General features: G+C 45.6%; 1 protein-coding gene across 1 annotated transcript in view; it reads right to left on the reverse strand.

Moving 5' to 3' along the window:
- Positions 1 to 23,593, reverse strand: part of Ahr (aryl hydrocarbon receptor) — a 35,147-nt gene extending 11,554 nt beyond the window's left edge. Inside the window, exons 1-6 of the mRNA XM_021657800.2 lie at positions 23,182 to 23,593; positions 15,137 to 15,324; positions 5,274 to 5,377; positions 2,890 to 2,979; positions 1,387 to 1,510; positions 352 to 482 (exon numbers count right to left, since the gene is read on the reverse strand). Coding sequence (XP_021513475.1) covers positions 352 to 482; positions 1,387 to 1,510; positions 2,890 to 2,979; positions 5,274 to 5,377; positions 15,137 to 15,324; positions 23,182 to 23,246 — 702 coding nt within the window. The 5' untranslated portion in view covers positions 23,247 to 23,593. The remainder of the gene's footprint in view (positions 1 to 351; positions 483 to 1,386; positions 1,511 to 2,889; positions 2,980 to 5,273; positions 5,378 to 15,136; positions 15,325 to 23,181) is intronic.
- Between the last annotated feature and the right edge of the window lie 1,674 nt (positions 23,594 to 25,267).

Here is a 25,267-nt window from a genome sequence, read left to right on the forward strand (position 1 = left end):
ATCTTAACTGATAGGCTTTTCTTAGTTATAGCAGACACTGAAACCAAAAATACTAGCATGTGCGTTGAATGTGCGTGTGCACGTGTGTGTGTGTGAATACATATGTGTATACACTCCAGGACTCTCCAGGTCCTTCCTCTCATCTCTCCGTCACTGAATTACAGGTAGACATTACCATACCAGGCTTCCACATGGGCTCTTGGGGTCAAACTTGAGGTCCCATTCTTAAAAGGAAAGTATTTTCCCAACTGAGCCATTTCCCTGGGCCCACAATGTTAATTTTTAAGGGTTGCTTTCTTTTATCAAATGCAGTAGTCCAAAAGGGCAGTGGTTTATGATCTTGCACCTTACCAGAAAACCAGATGAGTTATCCAGCAGACATCTCAGCCGGCATCTGAAGCACCTCTCCAGGAAAGAAGCATTCTCTGGAGGAAGCTGCTCTGGGTTATAACACACTGCTGGCCGTGGGAGGCCATGAGCTTCTGTAGGAAGAAAACAGCACAGCCCACCTTACATTTGCTGTAAAATGAAGGGTTTGAGTAGTTAAAACTGTGACACTGGAGTCTGTGTTCTGAATTAAAAATTCCACTTCAGAAATAATTCAGAAGCCCCAAACTTATTAACACTTTTACACTGTAGAACTTGACTTACTTTTTCATGTGCACTTCTGAGCTATTGCTGTCAACTATGTATTTCCAACAGTGGTTTTGTTTTTTTACCAGCTTTACTGATATCTTGAAACAATGCTTACACGAGGAAAAATGCTTTTATGGGTTTACATGCTAGCGTGCATTTTTATGGTTACATTTGATAAGAATGATTTGCACTTTTCAGGGGCAATCCTGCATATTCCTCTCGTCTTTCACAACAGTAGCACTGTTAGTTTTATAAAGCAATACTGCTTTGGGCTTGGGTCCGAGCTGAACTGGTAAAGTGCTTACACTGAGTTTGACCCCTAGAAGCATGTCAGGAAAAGCCAGGCCTACAGAGGCAGGCTTGTGAGCCCCGTGCTGCAGAGGCGCAGACAGGGGGATCTCTGTGGCCAATGAAAAATCTTGTTTCAGAAAATAAGGTGGGAGGTGTGCAAAGAATGACACCTGACATGGGTGACCTTTGGCCTCCACATGTATATACGGTAGGCACAGACATGTCCTCACACTGCTGACAATGTGGCCCTCTGGCAGATGGTATGCTTTATAGCTCGAGTCTGCTATGCTTTCCTTGGCTTGGCATCCTCTTGGGGTCTGGCCCTGACCTACAGCTACAGACTCATACTACCTGGTCTGTTCCCTGTCTTCAGCATGGAGCTGTGAGACCTCCAACCTCCTGGCCTTCTTTCCAGAATCCTCAGAAAGCATGAGCATCATCTGTGGTACATGGCCTTACCATCCCCTCCTTGTGCAGCATCTGTGTACTGTGCGGGGTCGAGAGCCCAGTGTAGCTGGCGCTGGAACTCGGCGCGGTCTTCCGTGTGGATGAGCTCATACACGCTCTGATGTATGACATCAGACTACAGAAGAGGAGACAGAAGCAGCGGCTGAAAGATGGTAAGATTGAGTGCAGCAGTCTCAAAACATGCCTCAATAGGAGGGCACCTCTCAGTAATGGTGGACCAAGTGCAAAGGATGGTTGGCAGAGCCCCCTAGTCACACACAGTAGGGAAAGCCATAGACCAGCCCTGTATCTGATCCAGCTGACTACCTGTCATCACTTCTTGGCACAGACTCTCTGCTCACGAGGCACCTTCCTGTGCCTCAACTGTATCATACTAAGATCTAGTCATATTCCTTGTCCATTTGCACAGCAGCTGATGGCATTCTAGACTAGTGGTTCTCAACCTGTGGGTCGCAACTCCTTTGGGAGTCTCACATCAGCTATCCTGCATATCAGATATTTACTTACATTGCCATTCAGAACAATAGCAAAATTACAGTTATGAAGTAGCAACAACAAAAAAAAAAAAAATTGTATGATTGCATGTGACCATGACCTGAAGAACGATATTAAAGGGTCACAGCATCATGAAGGTTGAGACCCACCATTCTAGGCCCTGTCTCATCCATGAATCCCTTTACAGATGGTACGTTGTTTTAAACAAAGAAACTAAGATCTATGTTTTGTGGCTACAACCAAATTCCGTTTCTTTAATTATCTTCCCTTAAGTAAGTCTCCCTGGGAACTTAATGCACAATTAAATCACCACTATGTAGCGATGACATTGTTGCCTGGCTGATCTGGAATACAGCGAAAGCACCTACTTTCTAATGAAAGCTACTGGTGAATATTTATTGTATATATAATACAAAAGTACAGCCTACATAGGTGCTAAGCAGTCTGAGAAATGCAAACTCATGAGCCACACGACCACCCACTGAAAGAGAGTATCTCAGAATGGAGTCCAGAGGTCTAATCCAAATGCACCAGGGTTAAAAGTACAAACCAGTGTTTCACATGAGCCTTCTCATAGTCATGTTAATTTCCAAACTCTCCTCCGTCCTCTGTGGCCTGTGCTGTCTAACAGCAAATGTTCTGTCTGCCTCGAAGCCTGACCAGCCTGAAAACTTCTCTCCCAGGCCCCCTTGACTGAACCCAACAGAGCAGGTACTCTGTTGCACAGAACTACATCCGCAGGCTCCTGGAAGTTTCTTATACATCTGAGGTTACTGATAAGTTCAAAAAAGAAAAGTAATAGCTAGCAAGCAAAATATCAGCGCTACATATGAAATTTGAAAAACTCCAACAGCCTCAATTTTTATAGCACACATTTTAATCAAGACTTTCCAATTTCAATTGGTCAACTTCGATCTTACACTATAAAATAGATAAAATAGTAGAAAGTTCATTTCCTAAAAGTAATCACTGTAAATAACAGAAGAGAAGTGTGCTTACTTGCTGAAAGCCCAGGTAATCTTGGATCGTGGAGGAAGCATAGAAGACCAGGGCGTCTGCCGTGACAACCAGGACAAAGCCGTTCAGTGCCTGCGGACAGGAAGGTGTAGTTAGTGATGGTGTGAACCCACAACTCAGAAACGCCGACTGTTAATGAAGGCTGTGGCTCTGTATCTCTCAGCACCTGCTCTCCAAAACGACTAAAATGCTTGAACTACCCAAACACAGGCGCACTGCATGTGGACTGGGCCGAACCACTCAGGCCTCCCACATGGCTGAAGAAAACCAGCTAAATTTAAAGTCCAGCCAGGTACATGACTAGGATATCAGGATTTCCGTTTTCCTTACACGGTGGACTTCTTCTTTTAAATACACTGCCTCCAACTCTTGGCATAAAACAAACTGCACAGAAAACATTCCTGATAGCTGCATGCCTTTCTCCTTTAGGGAGGACTGCAGTTTCTCCTTTAGGGAGAAACTGCCAGTTGGACCTTAAGTGGAGAAATCTGGTCAGAGGCCAGAACTGCTTCCAGTCAGACTACCCCAGGCACCGCCTGAATTTGAAATCTAGATGCTTTCAAAGAATGACACAGACACTAAAACTTTCACTGGAAAGCACAATGCTTAGAAAAACTAACATTCCAATAATTTAAATATGCTTCTTAGATATGAAACACATATTTATTAGCACTTACTCTCACTATGAACACTGTCGTAGTACTCTCCTTACTTGTATTAGTTCTCGCTGGCTCAACCCTCTGCCCCCTTGTGCTTGTGCTGCTATCATGACTAGTTCAAGTTCTCTCCTTCTTTTAGTTTGTGAGTCCTTCTTTTGCTGTCTTGTTTATGGATTTTCAAGGCTGGTGTGAATTAAAGGTTATCTTCCTCTTGGACAGCGAAATTGTGTGTGTTCACGTTAGCCGTCCATTGTTAGAAACTTTAATTTGAGAAGCTCTCGCCGTTTCCTAGGGGAATTCAGTCTCCCAAGAGTCAGGCAGTCTCCTAACTGTAAACTACAAAACTAAATGGCAAGCTGCATACTTCCTACAAAGAACGGCACAAAACACGCTTTACCATCTCAACAGAAAGGGACAGGGCACGGCGAGGAATTCTGGACCCAGGCAAGACCAGAGCCCAGCAGGACGAACACCAACCCTGCAGCTCTGTGTGCAGGCAGGGAGTGGAACGTGGCTGCTGAGTGGCAAATGTCCCTCTTAGTCTTGGGCTTTTGAACACTTGGTCCCAATTTGGTGCAGCTGTTTGGGGTTGGGGCCTTGCTGGAGGAAATTAGTCACTAGGGGGTGAGCCCTATTTCCGGTTCGTGTTCTGTGTGTGTGTGTGTGTGTGTGTGTGTGTGTGTGTGTGTGTATGTGTGTGAGAGAGCATGTATGTATGTATGAGCATGTGTGAGTGTGTATGAGCATGTGTGAGCATATGTTGTGTTTGTGTGTGAACATGTGTGTATTAGCGTGTGTGAGCATATGTTGTGTGTGTGTATATGATCTTGTGTGTGTGTATGAGCATGTGTGTGTCTGTGTGAGCATTTGTGCTCTCAGCCTGCTGTTCCTGCTGCCCTGCCTGCTGCTCACAGTCATTCTTCTCAACCATGCTGGACTCTGACCCTCTGGTGCTGTGAGCCCAAGTGCACGTTTCCCTCTGCAAGTCATGCTTAGTCATGGCACCTCCTTACAGAAACAGAAAGGAGCTGATATAGATCCACTCCAGCAAAGAGTCAGCCACTCTTCCACCCAGCTGTCCCCTAGGTTCACCGCTGCAAGAGAAAGAGCCAGGGAACTGTGCTAGCACTCTCATGGCACACTTATTCCTTCCACTTTATTTCAGCAGAATCACTAAGTGTCTGCTGGTGCCGTCAGGACCGAGCATAGTGTCCACTCAAACAAGATACAGTTCAGAGTTTTAAGAACCCATCCACTGTCAAACCTGTCAGAAACTCCCATGTCCTAAAGCACAAGATGAGGGTCTGTAGTTGTAAGATAAAATCTATGACACATAAGTCACACATGGTTGCTAAAACAAATTATAAGTTACAATATTCTATATTAAAAATAAAAGTCAAATCAAGGACAGTTTTTGCACATTGAACACATGCATCAACTCTCTTTGTGAGCAACATTCTTGAGAGTGCACACAGATCCACCGAGGGGCAGCAGGGAGGAGGAGGGGACCTGAGAAATCTAGTTCCCATAATCAGGGTGATCAGGCCTGATTAATCCACTTCTAATGCCATGTGCTAGGCACCAGAGACCACTTGTGCTGCAGCTCACGTGAGCGTGGCACAGGGGTCTTCGAACACTTCAAGGAGTTGGGGTTCCTGGACCCAGCTTGTGATGCGCTCCTGTCCTGCTGGGAGGACCGGGACTCACCTGTAGTAAGAACTCTCCTTCTGGCAAGGCACGCCCGTCTCTCAACTGTGCTCTACACTGATGCTGGCTTCCATTCCCGTCAGCGGGGGAGGACTTTAGTGCAACTACAGAAGAAAGAGAAAGGAAGACGTGATGACACAAAAGGCACACATTTAAACAAGCAATGTGAAAACACGATCATCGAATCCACTGGAGAGATGATTCGGGTCCGTGTGCATGGCCTGTTCAGCGGCACAACGGAGCAGGAGCAGAACACTTGTGGCCACGGCTTACATCAGCAGCTCATCACGCCCTGAGGGCTGTCACCTGGAAGGACATGGCTGGTGCATCCCACCCAGTCAGATGCAAATCTTAGCTCTGCCACTCACTGGGCATGCCAGCTCCTTGCGCCTGTCTGATACGTGAAAGGCAATTAAAACCAAAGGAACAAACATCCTGCAGAGCTGTAGTGAGGAGTAAGGAGAATGGCCATGCAGCTGACACAGCAGACCAACAGGTCAGTAAACAGTCACTCCAATTAGAGTGTTTACAGGGGTTTAAACATTGCCTTATTAGAAAGAGTAATCTCCCAAATGCTTTACATTCTTATCTCCCCTGATCCCCCTTTAACCTACAATATTTAAATAGTAACTCAGTAATAGTAACTCCATAATTCTTTTATGATATTGTTATGTGGCTCCAGGCTCAGGGAAAGCATTGCTAGTGAGCTACAGAGCACATGAGTTTTTCTCACATTTGCATTCTGGTAAGTCATCAGTGTGTGTGTTACAGCGAGATCCTATGCCAAACTCTCGCCTGCCTTTGCAGAAGCTGAAAGGTATCTCCGTGAGAGAAGAGGCCAGAGCTTGGCCTCTATGCATACACATTTCAAAAGGCCAGAGAACAGATTTCCTCAGGCCAAAAAATAGTGTGAGGTAAACTGGTCTACTGTTAATCAAGACTAAGAGGAAATACTTAAATTCAGTTCCTCACTGAAATGCAGACCAGAGAATGGCCTTTTCTTCCTTTCTAGCTTGCACAGTAGCCTTCGTTGCTGTTTGTTTTGATGGGGAACCTTGCTGTATTATACTGACTGCTCCCAATGCAAAGGTTAAATGCTGGCTCTGCTACCTCACCAAGTGCTTCTACAGAAAGAACAACTGAGGAGTTTTATCCAGTAAGACCCACTGTTGAAATGACAAGAAAGCAGCCAAAGCCAATCCTCTACAGTCTTAACAAAGTGAGCAGTCTAAAACTGGACAGATACAGTGTCAGACAAAAAGACCTCAATTAGCATCTGGAGTGTCTTTGCATTAACTTCCTAATCAACAGAATTCATGTCAGTACCAAGTAGAGTCATGGATGGGAGAAAACAGCTCAGCATCTAGATACATTCTTTATCACCAGAGGTGTCTGTCTCAGTAATGTACCACTTGTTACTGTGCCTGTATTGAGGTTAGTAGCCAATGCAATTAGACTTAGCCAATAAGATTTGGCCAGTCTTTGAGCAGGATGTACAAGCTATAGAAATAAAGAACTAGGAGAGAATGTCAAAAAGAGTCAAGAATCAGAACAGGTTCACAAAGCATTGCAGGGAGTGCGGAGGTGTAAAGGTGACAGGAAGCCCTTCACACAGATTATCTCTGAGTTTTAAATGTTGGAAGAGCAATGTTTGCTATGCACGATACATGGATTTCTGGGAATGGTCACTGGATGGTACTATTCCAAGCAGACCGTATCAATGTTTCTGTCGTTTAGTCCACAGGAAAGTAGTAAAGGAAACACTACAAACATGAGTCCAGAAAGAGTGTGCATATTCACTTCCCAGGGTCTTCCCACATCTTACCTCTGTGCTGTTTCAGAAAGCTTACACTAGGCCCATACTCTCCCATCCAGACTGAGTCATTTTAACCATTTATGATGCTTTCTCAAGTTTTAGTCTTACAACTGTTACCTCTCCCTTCTTAAAATGCTGGACTCCGTATTAATACTCTTTCTCCTCGTGTTCATACTACTTGGTAAGAAATCAATGGAAGACAGCAACTTCGTCGTACCATTTGAATTACTCTATTTACTCTGTAACGATGTGGGCTGCAGTCTATGTCCCATTTCATTTCCAAATCAGCTGTATGACACTGTATTGTCTGTTTAATATAACATGAAACTAAGAGAAAAGGGGAGGAAGAAGCTTTCTCAGAGTTGCCAAACTTTAAGATATAAGCCTGGAGCTGGGCGTGGTGGCTGGTGCACACCTTTATTCCCAGCACTCAGGGGGGCAGAGGCAGGTAGATCATGTGGGTTCAAGGCCAGCCTGGTCTGCAAAGCGAGTTCAAGACAGCCAATACTACACAGAGAAACCCTATCCTTCAAGGGGGTGGGGGGAGGTAAAGCCTGGATGGAAATGCAGGCAGCCTGCTCCCAGTGTGCAGACCATGGCCCATCCGCCCCATGATTCTCCCAGGGAGCTGACCACTTTTCACCTTTAGCTTTCTTGCCTTTAAATGAGAGCGATGCTATCACTCAAGAGGAATTCTGGTGAGCGTAAAATAACATGCATCCTACAGATAGACAGCCAAGGGCAGAGATGATAAAATCATCCTTCTGTCTACACATCTCGGAACCACTACAAAAACTGTTTGAACTGCAGTAGGTAATATCCATTTCCTAGTCTTTAAATGGAGAACACTGATTAGCATCCAACAGAATTATTTTGACAACTACATGGCACCTAAAACATTTGAAATGTTAAGCAGCACACAAATAACGTCTACATTCCAATGTATATGATACTTGAAACTTAAGAGCTTGTAGAAATGAAGCATAATATCTGAAAATGTCTGATTCGGCTACCTGAGAAATAACTTGAATTTTTAACAGACATCTGCTGAAGCTCCCCAGCAGCAGGCTACATACCTCCTTCCGAAGAGACAGAAGAATAAAAGTAGCACGAGGTGAGGACAGGAAAGTGACAGACTATCTCAGGTATGTCTTCGTGTGGAGGCGTCTGAAGCATGACACAGTACAAGGAACTGATTTTACCCAGTGTGCAAACGTGGGCCACTAGTACCACTCCCCGGCACCCATGGCTCCAGTCCAAACTGAACCAATATTTACCCAATCGACATTTTCTAACGAGGGACTTTCCTCTCCTGTACATTACTTTGAATTGTTGAAGAAGAAGAAAAACATCCATGAGGACAAAATACAGGACTGTGGTAATGTACATCTTGTACTTTGTTCTTTAAATGAATGAATAAGTTTCCAGATAATACACCAAGTGTACCTAAAGGGAGTTTCCTATATAGTTTGAGATAAAAGAAGCATTTTATTTTAATACATTCTACGGTTTTCTTCTGTATATGAAATGTGTTCATACCACATGTATGCCCAGGAGAGGGCATCAGATGCCCTGGGACATTTGTGAGCCATTATGTGGGGACTGGGAATCAAACCTGGGTCCTCTGGAAGAGCGAGCAGTAAATGCGATCAGCCAGTGGGCTACCTCTGCAGCCCCTGAGGTGTGTTCCTTGGAGGCCAGGGGGAAACTGTGTTTGTGACAGCAGCTTTGGAAAGCTATTGATTTTTAGCAGATCACTTTCAAAATGCAAAACTCCTTAAAATTTAGTTCTATTCCAAATTTCAGGTGAAAACTCACTTCCCAGGATGTAGCTGTCACAGTGCACGTTACACACTCAGTTGCAACACTCCATGCCATCCCTGACTGCATTAATGCAACGAGGGTAGAAGCGCCTGCTCGATTGTGGCCATTAACCTTGCAAGTCACGTGGTTACCTTTACACACCAGAGTGAAGCGCAAACATGACTCTGAAATGCAGAATGTGACTAATAAAGTGCACCAGTTACTAAGAACTTTTCACAGACATCAGCACCTGGAGGGCATGCTAATGCACAGATCGGCCTCTGTCAACTTCTGACTCAGTGGCTCTAAGGCAGCACTTCACAGTTCGCACTAACAATTCCCAGGCAACACTGCACACACCCCTCTCTGAAGACCAATGGCAGAATGTCTAGACTTAGGAAATGATTCAGAAATCATCTGAGTTCCCATGTTTTTCTAAACATGATTATGGGTTTAGTAAATACATTTGCTCATGTGAACATTAAGAGATAACTCCAACGATTTTATCGAGACAAAAACTGCAGCACGCCATTAAAACTGACACACGGTTGAGTACCTAACAGTGTCCATGGCTCGCACCCTCCCACACAGCCAACAGCTCTCTTTTCTGAGAACACTAAGACTTGAGCAATGGGCTCAAGAGAAAACGTTCTAAGGGGTCTGAGGCACATTCATGCACAACAAGGACATCCTCCATTAAAGTAACATGTCAATACTCCACAGGAATAGCACACATACTCCACATGTGTAATTTCCATGACAACCATTTTAATTACAAGATTCAGTCATAGTTCTTAACTTCAGCACTAAGCCACCTCAGAGCAGGTGTGTGGTTACTGCTCATTCTGAGAAGGTGAAGACAGTGTGGCCCAGGAAGGTTAAAGACACTAACTGGTCCACTGAGGGACACGTGCTGTGCTTGAATGCTCACCCCTGGTGTAAAGCATGCATCCTGTGTTCTGTGATGCCTCCACGAAAGGGAAGGGAGACATTAAGAACCCGGGAATCAATGGACTAGTCTGTCACAGGACAAGAAAATGCACCCCACACCATGTAGGAAAATGTGAAGCAAGAAAAGCAAATTCACAGCGAACAGTTGTAGGCTCGCTGAACTCAGTCTCCTCACGATGCCACCTTTCCTCCTGTTTGGGGTGGCGATGTATGTGCCACTGTATGCTGGAAGTCTGTAACCTGCTTTTTCGCTTTGATTTTAGAGGATGTTACAGTTAAAGTAAAGGCTTGGGTCTCAGAACAGACTTTGGACTTTTAACCAGTTTTGAGATTGTGAAAAAACTAGAGACTTTTGAAGTTGGACCGAATGCATTTTGCGTTGTGCTATGGCTATAAGCCTGTGGGGGCCAGGGAGTGGGATGTTGTGGTGTGATTGAAAATAGCCCCACGGGCTCATATAGTTGAGTGTGTGGTCCCTAGTTAGTGGAGCTGTTTGAGAAAGATTAGGAGGTGTCGCTTTGCTGGAGCAGGTGTGTGACTGAGGCTTGAAAAGCCCAGGCCAGGCCCAGATTTGCTTGCAGTATGCCTGCAGCTTGGGAGCTCTCTGCTTCTCCAACAGCATGGCTGCCTGCCTTCTGCTAAGTCCTCCACCAGCAGGATTCCGTACTCACCCTCTGATACTGGAAGCAAACCCTCAGTTAAATGCTTTCTTTCATAAGTTGCCTTGGCCAGGGTGCTTCATCACATAAATAGTAACCCTAACCAAGACACTGTCTAGATGCAGAACAATTTGAACAAGCTACCTCCTGGAAATTTCAATAGGTAGTAAGAAAACTCCTTCCAAAATATAAATGTCAAAGTTATGCTTCTTAAGAATAAACTGTTAGCCGGGTGTGATGGTGCACGATAGAGGAGGAAAATGCCTTTCTGTTAAAATCAGTCAATTCCAAGACCTGGATGCAGCCACCAAAATCCCAGTGTTCAAAAATGAATTCCTACTGATCATAGTCACTGAACTTCTTGAATACTTTCTGCATCAGACATAACAGATAACAGTTTCAGATAGAGTGCTGCAAATTTCAACAGGGCTAAGCAGTATGAAGTACTTAAATGTTAAATTCTGGGATGTTTCAGTTAACTAGGAAAGGACAAATATTACTGTGGAACCTAAGAGGCAGCAATTAACAGCTCAGTCACGGCTCCAATGTTTAAGAAGATCAATCCATGCCATATTATTGGAACGTGTGGTAAATAGATGTATTTTCTTGGAAAAATATCTATTGTTATAGTAAAACTTGAGTTTCCTTTCTAGCAGGATTGTATGATTACTCGTTTATATTGTCCTTTCCGCAGGAATTTACACACCCCCTGTTTGCATCCTGTTATTCATTCGGAGCTTCCCTTTGCTTCACTGCACTGTTTCCCTAACAGAGGGACGGTGAGAGCGACTGTGGACGGCCCCTCAGGTCTGCCGGGAGCTCCCCGTCCCCTGGCTTGCACAGCACTGCTCTGTTCATAAAGGTACTGTGCTCAAATTCTTCTTTCTAGGGACCCTGACACACTGCAGGTCCACTGATGGGCTGGAGAAGACGTGGTCATTTATCCACCTCAATCTCCATCCCACTCTATGATCCTATACTGAACAGCTTAAGGTGCTGCTTAAAGTGTATAAGCACCATTAAACCACACACACACTTACACACACTTATAATCCGACTAAAATTTTGAATATGTGAATTTTTTCCTTCCAAGAGAAAAGCATATGACTTTTAAAAACTAGCTCCGGGCACAGTGGAGACTCAACTAAAACACTGTCACAACATTTGTAACATGTTTGCTCAAATACTTGGTGTTTACAGACAGGTGAGTGAATCAGCATAGAGGAGGCATGTTCTAGAAGGCATATTTCAACAAAATTTCCAGCTACATCTTATGCACACAGGAGGGTAAACCCAAAAATGTGATCTAGAGTTATGCATAATATAACTGATGAGAAATAATACAGATAGGCAAGAAACCTGAATAAAAGTCTGACGAATAAATGAAGGGCCAGGAAAATACTTTCAATGTTGGAAAATAAGCATGGAAAATAAGGCTGACTTGGGGGTAAGGAGACATGTTGCTCATCATGCATGTGTGTAAACATACGTACATGCATCTGTCCTAAAAACAGCAATTATGTAGTGCTTACATGGCAAAGCAGCTATTCTAAGTAGATTCAGTGTCATCCCTACTTCTAAACAGGGCAAAATGTATATGTTCTCTAACACGTCATATAGGCAATTTTTCATACAGACATGTAACAACATTCTTCATTATCAAGCCTCAAGAAATTGAAAGGTACAACGATTCAGGTCAATAAACCTCTCCAGAGTCCACACTGAGGCCCCTGCCCTGACACGAAATTCTCTGAGGGCAGAGAGCCCAGTGTCAGGGAGAAAGTGTGGCAGGGAGCACAGTCTGCTAGCCAACCGTGAGGCTCAGGTACAAGCTCCAGGCTGCCATCTGCAGCAGGGCTCACAGGTACCCGTGACCACCACTGAACGGGCCTGCAGGTCCAGGATCTACCTCTAACCAGCCCCCTTTGTGCTGAAGCTGCTGTCCGTAGGACTTTGCAGAGAGGGGAGGGACACAGAGAGAGAGGGAGAGTCAGGAACAATAAAAGGAATCAGGAAACATGGGCTCGGCCGGGAAGGCTACAGTCGACAAGGACACTCAGACACGCTACTGAGCGCCGCCGCAGAGTGATCCAGAATGAGGGTGGGGTACGATGGAACTGAAACATAAGAACTTTTCTTAAAAGATCTTTAAGTGCCTGCTATGAAACTATGCGTGAAATCACTACTGCGGGACCCTACATTACAGACCACGTGAAATCACTGCTGCAGTAGGGAGGGCTTGCTGCAGACAGACCACGTGAAATCCCTAATGTGGGACTCTACATTACACAGCACGTGAAATCCCTACTGTAGGAGTAGGTTACACTACAGACCACACAGACTCACTATTGCCAGGCTCTGTAGTCAGCAAACCAAATGGAATCGTTGCTGCAGTGTGTGTGCGTACTGACAACTACTGCTGCTGAAGGTTACAGGCTACAGTCAGGCTGCAAAGTGACTAAATAAATAAAATCACACTTGTTAAAAATACACAAACAAGCCTGCAAACGAAAGGTGTTCGCATCAGACACATCAGATTGTATAGACACAAATCTGAAGGGAAATGACTTTCTTTGCAATCCTCTGAGACACATTACAGAAACGAGTAGGTGCTGCCTGCTGACCTGGATGGCCACCATTAGCATCGGCTGAGTCTGCAGTCGGGGAAACATCTGCATCTCACCCTGATGCCTGGTGACACCTACGCACACAGCAGTTTCGGAAGCTGGGTGCTGGCTACTGAAATATTGCTATCAACTCACTCACTGCAGCTTTTTAAAGAATGGGATTCTTTAAAAAGCATGTTCCTCAACAAGTCAATGTTTGATTTATGAACACAAAAAGAAAAAAAAATAAGACACTTGGGAGATGGCTTAGTAAGAAAGAGATCTTGCTACTTAAGCATGATGTCTTGAGTTCAAATCCCCAGTATGCATGTAAAAGATACTTAAAAACAGAAAATATGGGAACAATATATTACTATCTCCTGCATGTGTATGTCCAGGGAAGAGGGAGGGGGAGTGTCAGAGAGCATATATGTGCATGTATGTCAGGGAGAGTATGTGGTGTCATAGAGAGTGTGTGTATGAGTGTATGAGAGAGAGGAGAGGGAGAGATTGTGTGTGTGTCACAGTGTGCATGTATATATGACAGAGAGCATGTGTGTGAGAGAAAGAGGGGGACAGAGTGTGTCTCATGAGAGAGACTTGTGTGTTTGTGTGTGTGTCAGAGAGAGGGTATGTGAGTCTAGGGTGCAAGCGAGTGTCTGCATGTGTATAGGCAGAGGCCACAGGAGACTTCCTCTGTCCTTCCCCATCACTCCTGCCTAATTCCCAAAGCTGCCTTGCACCTGCAGATGAGCTGGCAGCCAGCAGGCCCACAGTCCTTCAGTCTCTGCCCCCACAGTGCTAAGGTCACAGGCATGTGAGGCCATGCCAGGCTTTTAAGTGATATGAACACAGATAGTCACGTTTGTATACCAAATCCTCTCTTGTCCACTGAGCGAGCCCCAGCCCCAATCACAGTCAAACAGTATTTTATTATTTCTTTCTAAAATTGCAACCTAAGTATAACTTCTAAATACAAGACTTTCAAAGAAAGATGGCAGATATCATCCAAATGGCTACATCTGTCTGATGGATGAGATAGGAGAGTTAACTAATAATAGTTACAAATATAGATTTGTCAATTAGTTATTTTCTATGACAATAAATAATACAGAAAGACACACATGGTATATATTCACTTATAAGTAGATATTAGACATATAATATAGGTTAAACATGCTAAAATCTGTACACCTAAAGAAGCTAATCAAGAAGGAGGACCAAGGGTAAGATGATCAATCCTCATTCAGAAAGGCAAATGGGATAGGCCTCAGAAGATGGAGAAAACAGGGAACATTACAGGAGCCTACCACAGAGGATCTCTGAAAGACTCTACCCAGCAGAGTATCAAAGCAGATGCTGAGACTCATAGCCAAACTTTGGGTAGAGTGCAGGGAATCTTATAAAAGAAGGGGGAGATAGAAAGATCTGGAGTGGACAGGAACTCCACAAAGAGAGCAACAGATCAAAAAATTCTAGGCACAGGGGTCTTTTCTAAGACTTGATACACCAACCAAGGACCATGCATGGAGATAACCTAGAACCCCTGCACAGATGTAGCCCACGGGCAACTCTGTCTCCAAGTGGGTTTCCTAGTAATGGGAACAGGGGCTGTCTCTGACATGAACTCATGGGCTGGTTCTTTGATCATTCTTTGCGGCCCCTGAGGGGATACAGTCTTACCAGGCCACAAAGGAAGACAATGCAGAGGAAGACGATGCAGAGGAAGACAATGATAGGCGAGGATCAGAGGGAAGGGGAGGAGGAACTTCCCTATCAGTGGATTGGGGGAGGGGCATAGATGGAGAAGAGAGAGGTATGGTGGGATTGGGAGGGGGATGAGGGAAGCGCCTACAGTTGGGATACAAAGTTAATAAACTGTAATTAATAAAACAATTTAAAAGGAGCCTAGTGGGGGGGGAACATTGTCACTTGTGGAGAGCTTTTCTAGTCATCGACATTAGAAGGACCACATTTAACATCAGCGTGTGTGAGTTACTGCTGGAAAAGCAAACCCTGCAGTCATACCATCGAAGAAACTCTTGGCCCTGAGGTAGCTGACGCTGAGCCTCAGAACGGAGAGCTTGTCCAGCTTATTAATAACATCTTGTGGAAAGGGCAGCAGGCTGGCCAGGCGGTCCAACTCTGTGTTCAGGCGGTCTCTGTGTCGTTTAGAAGGGTTGGATTTGATTCCTTCAGGAGGGACTGGCTTTACTCTGAAAAACAAAGAACCACAAAAGCCTTTAGAAAACATGGAGCAAAAATGTCTGTTATATTACAACATCTCCTCCAAGGCCTCTCTCCCCCCAAAATCTGAAGAATTTCTCATTAAACCCCTGTACAGCACTAGCTATACCCAACTCTTTTCCCTAACACGACTATGGAAAAGGTCAGATAATAACCAACATGAACAAAAATACAAAAAATACACAGCACTCGTGCAAAAATACAATAAAGCCACCGAGCTGAACAATTAAAACAGAAGTATTTCCATACTGAAAGCACCTTTAAATAAAAATTTACTGTAAAGCAAATTTTACCTAGGAAAACCACTATTACACATGCATTTGGATTTAGAACGTGTGATCTCCCTAGTTAATCATTTACATATTGGTGTGCACAGATTCTCAAACTCCTACTTCCTTAATTCTCCTTACAGATTTTAGTTAGTTCTCTCACGCAGACTAACTGTGCCATTATCACAGTTACATTTATAGCCTCGATACAGACCACCGGTAGTCTCTTTCTGATTGGATTTGAGACCTGCTCCATGAGGTGGAAGCCATACCTGACACTGTCAATGCTCCCAAGAACATGTGGCTAGACAGGTTACGGGTCCCAGGAGAGAACCTGTTACTATTATTCTCTGAAATGGATACAGCAGTAAAGTGACTCCTAATGACTTATTGCTACACCCAGAGCTAAGCGCATTGCTCAGCTCTCAGCAGGGAAGCTTCTTTGTGCTGTTGACAGCCATTAACAGATACTCACAACTGGCAAACATGTAGAAGATAAATGACATGAAAAGAGAGAGAGAATAGAAAGTGAGCTCAACCCTAATCGCATCACGTCCTTCCCCTCAGGGCTCAGGGATCTACATGGAAGAAGGTGCAGAAATGGCCCAGGAGCCAAAGGTAGTGATGACTTCAGAAATAACAGGGCAGAGGACACACCAACCCACAGAGACCGTGACAGCAAGCACAGACCAACAGAAGGCCAAGCCAGACAAAACCCAGCAGGGAGGACAGGGGTCAGCACCAAGTCCCACCTCCAGCTGAGAAGCTATTGTTCCTTGATTGCTGCACTGGGGAAGATAGTCAAGTTTTCCACAATGGAGAGACACACACCCAGGAGTAGCTGGCTAAACGCGAGGTGAGTAGGTGAAGCTAGGGGAACCCCAATGAAGCGGGGGGGGGGGGGGGGGAAGGATCATAGAAGCCAGAAGGGTCCAGAACACTATGAGAGCACAGCCCACAGAATCAACCCAGGGGCTCACAGACACTGGAGCAGCAATCACTGAGGCCATGTGGGCCTGAGCTGGGACCTCTGCATACACTGTACGGTTGAGCAGCTTGGTGTTCTCATGGGACCCCTAACAGCTGGAGTGAGGGCTGTCTATCACTCTGTCACCTGCACATGGGACCCTTTTCCTCCTACAGGGTCACCTCGGACAGCCTTGACATGGAGGTTAGTCTTACTGCAATGTGTTACGCCATGTTTGGCTGACATTCCTGGGAGGCCTGCTCTTTTCTTGCCCCCCTGGAAGGGATGTGGAAGAGTGGGTCTAGGGGAGGGGGAGGCTGTGTGGCCGAGTCTGGGACCAGAGAAGGTAGGGGAAACCGTGGTTGGGATGTAACATATGTAAAGAATAAAAATCAAAATGAAAAGATATGGAGAGAGGGGCTGGGGGTGTTGTGTGGGTAGATGGGGGGGGTCTAAAAGGAGCTGGGGGAGACGAATATGATCAAAACCCATTGTACCAAATTCTCAGAAAACAAAACCATTACTTTTAAAAACTGGAAAGGAGGAGGCTGGAGAGATGGCTCAGTGGTTAAGAGCATTGTCTGCTGGGTTCAAGTCCCAGCACTCACATGGCAGCTTACAACTGTCTGTAATACCCATTCTAAGGGATCGGACACCCTCACACTAACACACATAAAATCAAGTTAAATAAATTATTTTTAAAAAATGGAAAGCAAGTGAAGGAGATACCTGGCTCTGGCTTCCACATGTGTGAGCACACATGCACACTTACACACACATAGACACACACACACACACACACACACACACCCCAGGAATAATTTCAGGATGAAGAGAGTATACCCAACTCTTAACCCCTGCATTCTTCATTTTGTTTCCCCAGCTCTAGTGCAAGGACATTGGTCTCTGGATGAGAATTTCAAATGTAAATCATCCTAGACTAAATGCTTAAAGTGGTAAGAGTGACACATGGCATAAAGATGAATGTCATTGCTAGGCTAAGTTCAGCTTGATGTTTTATTTCCCTGTATGAGACAAAAGGCATCCACAGACCTTCTGAGATGTCTCCCTGGAAGCCACAGGGCGTCAGAGGTCTTTTGCCACTGTCCTGTTGTTGCTCTCTAGCTGGGATAGGCTCTTTGCTTTCTGGTTGGCTTCAGTTAAGGAGAGATTTATGTGGATAAGCAGATGTTCATACAAGAAACACATACAAAATTGACCCAGGAAGATAAGGTCTGTCCTAGAAATTACTATTCTGCGGCGACCCTGAAAAGATCAAATGCTCGCTCTTCCTATTTCTTAAGCATGTGCACATTCTTCTCTAGGATTACCCCTTGAGCCCACAGAACATATCCAATACATTACAATCCCGAGATCAGACCAGGAAAATGTTACGTGGTGATCAGCCGGTAATTTACAACACCTTGAATACTTAACTCTGTAGGAAGCTCTGGTCCCTGGCAGGACAGGCCTAACAGTTCTGTTTCTCCTACCAGGTGCTAACATATTCTATAGCAAGGCAAACAAGTGTAACGAACGCACTGCTCCATGATGCAGACGGTGCTGCCTAAGAGTTCATAGAGACGCAGGCCTCCAAGTCAGGTGTGGGGCATAAGCAAGACCTTCTGGATCCACAATGGCAGAAGAAAACAGGTTTCTGCAGCTACTACTCTCTCTCAGAAACAGACAGAAAGGGAAAGCAAAGAGAGAAATCCTGCCTCTCATAAACCACCAAAGACATTGTACCCACATGGAAAAGGACCTGATGATGGAAAATGGGAAGAACTACCAATGTGTACAGGTGGGAGGAAAATGCAATCACAGAACATTAATTATCCCAGAAACAATTTTTAAACAGCCAAATCCAACGGGACACTGAAAGCATATTTAATCCAAAACTCTGAGGCCAGGGGAGGTAACGAAAACTAAGGACAGATGGGATGCTGCATTCCTTATGGACAGCATCTAAGGTCACGCCCAGCACCCAGAATGCAAGGTGCCACTGTATGTATGTTCCCGACTTTTAAAATACGCATGCATTTTACAAGAATTTAGTTCAAAACAAGAGAGAGGACAAACCAAGAAGCTGAAAACTAGCGTACAAAGTGAGTAATAGGCCTGAAACCCACACGGTAGCGCTGCACCCAGACACAGCCCCACATACAAGCTCAAGCATCTCCGTCATGCTAGCCTGTAAAACTGGTGATATTTTTAGGTAAAGCACATGAATACAAACATGTTTTATTGACAACTAATGTGAATGAAATTCACAAAAATGTACTTTGACACTCTATCTGAGTGTAACACTTGGTTCAGCCTTAACAATATATACTTATATATCTATGCGCACACACGCATTCATGCCCCCAAATTCCACCTAAACAGGTTTATCCTATGGAGGATCATACATTTATATAAGAGTTCACAAATCTCCAGATTATTCTCTGGAACACTGGTTAAATTACTGAAATGTTGGAAGTGACACATGCAGTTACTAAAAAGGCTTTACAGGAAGAAGTGCAGGAAAATGGCAAAAGAAGACTCTAATTAAGAGAGGAGCAAAAAAAAAAAAAAAAAAAAAAAAAAAAAAGAGAGGAGCAAGCACAGGCTGAGTCCCTGGATGGCAATTTACCGTTTCCAGCCTCAATGACATTAAAAATGACACAGTGGACAACTGGCAATGCCCAGGGCAGGGGTTTTGGGGTACACTGCCTCACCTGTTTATCTTGCCTTGTTGCTAAGAATGTTACCATTGGGAGCCAACAGCTAGAGATTCGATACCCAGAGTCTGCTTTTTTCACTTACTACCCGAACGAACTTTGAATGTGAACTTTAAGTCCCAGTGACTTAAGACAGAAATAATAACATTTTTTCCATAGTGCTCCTATGAACATGAAATTAAACTATGCATGGAAAATTGTTTTCAATGCTTCTATCAGAGGATGTTGAGAAAAAGCAGCGATCCTTGTTATATTACACTGCTAGGGAACACAAATAAGTGTTAGAGTTTAGAGGGCATACTGTTACAATCCCGCACAGTGCTGAGGTCTGAGCAGCGATGTTGACTAAACTCCAGAAGAAAAGGCCTTGCAGGGTCTGTAAGTGCTGGCTCACACCCGCAACACCTAACTAGCAGCAGTTCAAGAGCAGGCCTCCCCCGGGGGTTCCAGCGGCCTGGTTACTCCGCCTTCTGTATGTCTAGCCTAAGGACGGCATGGAGGAGACTGTCCTGCTACTCTTAAAAAACTCGACCAGGAAAGGGACAGAGGAAGAGCACGAAGCAGTGTGGGCGGGAAAGCGGGGAGGACCTGGGATGCGGTGAAGGAGAGGAACAAATACGATCAAAATTCATTGCGTGAAAAGAAAAATTAATACAGGAAAACAAACAACAAAATATGTGACCTGACTGCCAGCAGGAGAAACTTGCCTCTTCTCTGAGTTTGACCTGTTGCTCCTGTGGTTCAGTTTGATGTGGGGCTGTGTGTAGAACCACCCACAGGTTAACGTGAGGCACACCCACGGCCTCTACATTGAAGCCCTCTCAAGAACGCTACTTGAGAGAAAATGAAGAAAAAATTTACTTAGTATCTGCAGGGGCCTTTAATTCTAGATGCTCCCTAGAAAGGGCAACCAGACCACAGTTCTCTGAAGACTTCAGTACTACATAATGTAACACTTGAAGTAAGTTTATTACATAGATGAGGCTCACAGTGTTTCCACTAGCAAGGCCAGCACACTAGTAGAGTAAAAGCCGTTATTGGGGTGTACCTTACCAGCAGTCATGTGACCCCTGAAAGCTACTGGCTGGATCACCACCACTACCCCCTCATCTGCAGCTGCAAATTTTGCTTATTGGGCACCTTTTACGTGCTAACACTCTTTACTAACTTTCTAGATACATGATAAACTGGATAGATAAACTAAAAATAGCATTAAGACTGTTTCTGTCTTAATGAAGCCTGAAAAATATATTTGCAGTTACAATTAGAGTACATCATTCCATGGTAGCTTTTTCAGCCGTCTCCCTGAGACGGAATGGAATAACTAACCAAATACACGAAACATTTTCCTCTCCAAAGAGAACAAGCAAGAACGGTGATTTGAACTAAAACCTTTGCTCATTTTCTGGAGAATACATTAAGTGTGGGACAACTAGCTAAGTTTCATCAGGAAAGATTCTGCTTCCAGGCCGGTCTTTGAAATAATGTCCTTGAAAATGTGGACACGGGCTGGATGCAAGGCAGCCTCGTGTCCTTTTAAGTCCTTTAATCTCAACTTCTATTGCACCAGGATGAAGGGAACAATTACAGCGCACTTACTGGGGTGAAACTGAATTCGCTGCAAGCCTATTTCCTTCTACAGATAACTGTCACGGTGAGACCGGCCGCTAGAGGGCGCTAATTTTGCCTGTAAAAGCTCATCTGAAGCGTTCAAGAGCTTCAGGTTAAAATCATGTCATCTACTTTACTCCAAATTTTCATGGAACTGTATAAGTAAGTGTGCACTTTTCTAACACCGCAGAATTACGGTGCACGTGCTTCGTGGTGAAATAAGACGGCTATCCCTTAAAGGGTCCAAGTTAACTAAAACGAGAAGGCAGAGTCAATACAACCGTGTTCTTCCTGAAGTTGGGGTACTTGGGGCCTCACTGCACACAGCCAGTAGCTGAGCTTAAAGACTCACATTAAAGCTTAATAACCTAATTAAGAGTGAACTTTGATTAAGTGCACTAGAAAGGTAGCTACTTCCCATTCAGGGGAAAAACGTAAGTACTTTCACTAGACAATCTAAGTGCCAACACTAAACTCTTAGGCCAAACAGGCGGGTGAGTGGGTGGCCTTTAAGGCATTTGAAAGGTTAGAGTCGATTCATGGTGCTCGGTAAAGGACTGATAAACAGCAGTCAAGAACCAAATAAAAGAAAGTATAAGTGAGTGGGAACAACAATATTGTTATAAGAAATCATCAAATACAAGTATATTACAGTGTGAGGGAGTAATAAAATACTGAGACAATATAATAAAAGGTGTATCTTAATCTAAAGGGAAGTGTTAAAAGGGAAGCTCTCTATACTAACTAGAAACTAAAAACATTCAGTGTTATAACGAATAAAACTAAGATAGTGAGCTTTGTATAGAAAGCAGTTTACGTCCTTAAGCGACACAATGAAAATCAGTCACTTAAAAAAACACAGGAGTTTCAGAGTTTGTGCCCACGTACATAAAACCTGAGATTTTCATCGCATGCTGAGTTAGAATCACTATTAATGGAAACAGGGAACAGGCACCTCAACAGCCTCTAAAAGAAACGTTAACCATCAGGAACAAATCATTGAACAAACATGTTTTAATAAGAGAAAGTATTCTACAAAATAGCAGAGCACGGAACCCAGGGTCCAAAGAACGGCCGAGGCAGTAAACTGCTGAGTCGGCGATATTCAAGATCGATACTCTTCCAAATTCTGATAAGACTACACACGAACATCTCTCAACGGCAATTTATGAGTCAAAATCAGAGGAACTGGGGCAGCTGAAATTCTTAAAGGAATTAAAATTCACCAATAGTGCAACTTCTAGGCACTCGTAAGCAGTGTATAACTCTTAAGATGTTATTTCTCTGGTTCACTCGGTGATAGCTAAGTCAGGTTTCAGGCAAAATGCTGGATACTGATCACCTGAGAGTGTTTCTAAAATAATTTATAAAAGAATGGGAAATGGTAAGTTGCGGGAACTCCCAAGATAATTATGAATGAATACACCAATACAACCAAGTCCTAAATGGAAACCTGTCTCAAGCATGGATCTCTTGCCTGGAAAACACACACACACAAAAAAACAAAACAAAACAACAAAAAAATCCTGTTTAGAAGTATTTCCCATCTCACACAAACAGCCCATCGAACCAAAGACTGTTGTTAGAACTGGAAAAAGCATTTTAAAGCGAAGGGAAATGAATTTCACGTAGACAGTGAGAATCATTTAAAAGTCAGCCCAGTTCTCTGCTTTTTCTCTTTATTTTGTATTTTTAAAATTTTATAGCGCTTAAGAGCACTCCAGAAAGGAGGAAGAAGGCTTCACCAAAGGGGGGCTGAAAATGCCACCAAGCTGCCAGGGCAACCAAGCTGCCAGGGCACCGGTCCACTGCACGCTCCAACCTGCTCCCAACTGCGCGCCTCTGCTGAGATTTGCCGCCCGGTAAGGAAGAGAGACATCCAAACAGAAAGAGAGCTGGCTGCTAAGGACACAGAGGAATTCCTCCAAGGGCGCACGACCCCTCCTCCGCCAAGCCAGCACGTGCTTAGCTCTGCCCAGCGCCTCACCTCGGCGACCTGTCTCCCCAGAACCTTCTGTGTCCTCTAAAGCTCCCCGAGGTGGGGATCGAGAGCGGAGGATTTCCAGCGAGGCTTAGCTAACTAAGCCAGAGCGACACTGGCTAGGTCAGAGCTGTCAACGAACCAGGACCAGAGAAGGTCGCCGGGCTGCGAGGCTGCAGGCGCCCGGGGCAGCACCAGCGGGTTGGCCGCGCACTGGCCAGGACGCGGCTGCGGGCCGCCGGGCCGCGCGGGGACCTCCCGCACCCGCCGACACTCACGTTTTCTGCACGGGCTTGCGCCGCTTGCGGCTGGCGTAGGTGATGTTGGCGCCGCCGCTGCTCATGGTGCCCGCGCCCCGGCCGCTCCACCTGCGTCCCGGAGGCGGCGCCCGGCCCGCGCGGCGCCCAGGTGAGCCGCCGCCGAGGGCGGGACCGGCCGCGACGCGCAGGTGCGGGCGACGGAGCCGACGCGGGGCTGCCGCGCACGGCCGCGGAGGAGGAGCCCGCACGCCCGCCGCGCCCGGTCCCCGGGGCCAGCAGGCGCCGCGGTGCTCCCGGCTTTCCCGGCTCGGGCGCTGTGCCGCCGCCGCCGCCCCCGGGTGCGTCCGCCGGGCCGTCCGTGCCGCCGCTCCGCGCTGAGCCTCCCCGGGGCGCGGGTGGGCTGCGAGCGTCGACGGGACCGCACACACGCGCCGCCGCCCGCCGCGCACCGGCTCCTCCGCAGCCGCGACCCCGCGCAGCTCCGCCCCGCGGCCCCGCCCCACCTGCTCGGCCCCGCCCCTCGCGGCTCCCAGGAGGGCCCCACCCTCTCCGGGCGCGTGATGACGCAGGACGCAGTGGCTCCCTGTCTTAGCTTCCAAGGTTCTCGGGATAGGGCAGTGTGCAGCCCCGTACCTGTTTTCCAGCCTTCAAGGGGGTGTGAGGCCAGGTTATCCTAGGCAAATTCCTTGTAGCCAGACATCAAGATTTACCAGGCAAAGAGCTGGGCTCCTCCTAGAGTTGAGTCATCTAATTGATGGCAAAGAATTACTGTGAGCTGATAGATACGTACAGCGACTGGAGAGCCTTCTAGAGGGGAAGGCATTAGAAATGTCTTACGAAGTTGAGGCGGGAAGGCTAGGCGTATACTTTTCGCTCCCACATTACTGTATCTCTGCAGTAGACAATAGATTTTTTTTTTTTTCCTCCTCAGACGTCAGGAAGATGGGAAGGAAAGAAACGTACGGGTGTAGAGGGTGCTAAGTCTGGTCTGATCAGAGTGGAGCTTTTGTTGGCAGTCTTGTAAGGCTGGGGAGAAAAGCTGGAATGGATATTCAGGAAATCGAGGAACAAACCATAAAGCCTTGATGAAGAAATTGGGTTTCATTCTGCTGGCAGCAGGAAGCTTTTAAAGGCTTAATTTGAAAGATGATATTTTTGCTGTCTCGTGGAAAAAGCCACTGTGGGAAATAAGGTAAAACCTCTGACACTGGGGAGAAGTGTCAGAATGGATGAAGAGAGTCTTTGGAAAACTGATGAAGTGGTCGAGGTGTAAATCCAATGACACAGCAATGGGTATGCGGGAGAAGAGACAGCAGAGATGATAACGGAGGAGGGAACACTCACCAGAGAATAAAGGCTGAGAATAAAGCGGTTAACCGCTGGAGAACAATAAAGTGCCTTTTGGGAGTCAGGAAGGTGATGGTGGAGATGGGGATGAAGTTTGATGTGTTTAATAGATTTGGGGGGAGATGTCACAGGGGAGGAAACATGACAACAAGGGAAAAGAATGTATCCAGCAAACAAATGGTGGTGAGGCTGTGGACCAGGAGGAACCCTTAATCACTGTGGGTGGTTGTGTAAACTGGTCCAGCCACTATGGAACTCTGTGTAGTTTCCCAACAAACTAAAAACAGAGACACAGTCTGACCAGCTATACTGCTTCCGTGCACATACCTGAAGGACTCTCAGTCATAACAGCTAAGAAGTGGACACAGGCCACCTGCCCACCAACATGTGGATGGATAAATAAGATGTGGTGTGTGTGTGTGTGTGTGTGTGTGTGTGTGTGTGTGCACGATGGAATTTTATTGGACTGTAAAGAAAACTGAAATCCCAACCTGTGCGTGGACGGGAGCCTGCCATGTTAAGAGTGGGAGGCAAAGGAGGACAAATACCTCGTATCCCCCCTCACGTATGTCCTAGATTTTGATTCTGATACGTGAAACTGGAAAGGGGATCATGAGAGTGGAAAAGGAGCTCTTGGGCTGTGGGGTTGGATAAAATAAAAGGATAAGAGAATACATATGACATGAAAGCAGAAGAGGGACCAAGAGGAGGAGCAGGAGTAGGGAAGGAACTGGGGGCAAACGACAGCATCAGGGCA

Source organism: Meriones unguiculatus, chromosome 1, assembly GCF_030254825.1.
Source record: "Meriones unguiculatus strain TT.TT164.6M chromosome 1, Bangor_MerUng_6.1, whole genome shotgun sequence".
NCBI lineage: Eukaryota > Metazoa > Chordata > Mammalia > Rodentia > Muridae > Meriones > Meriones unguiculatus.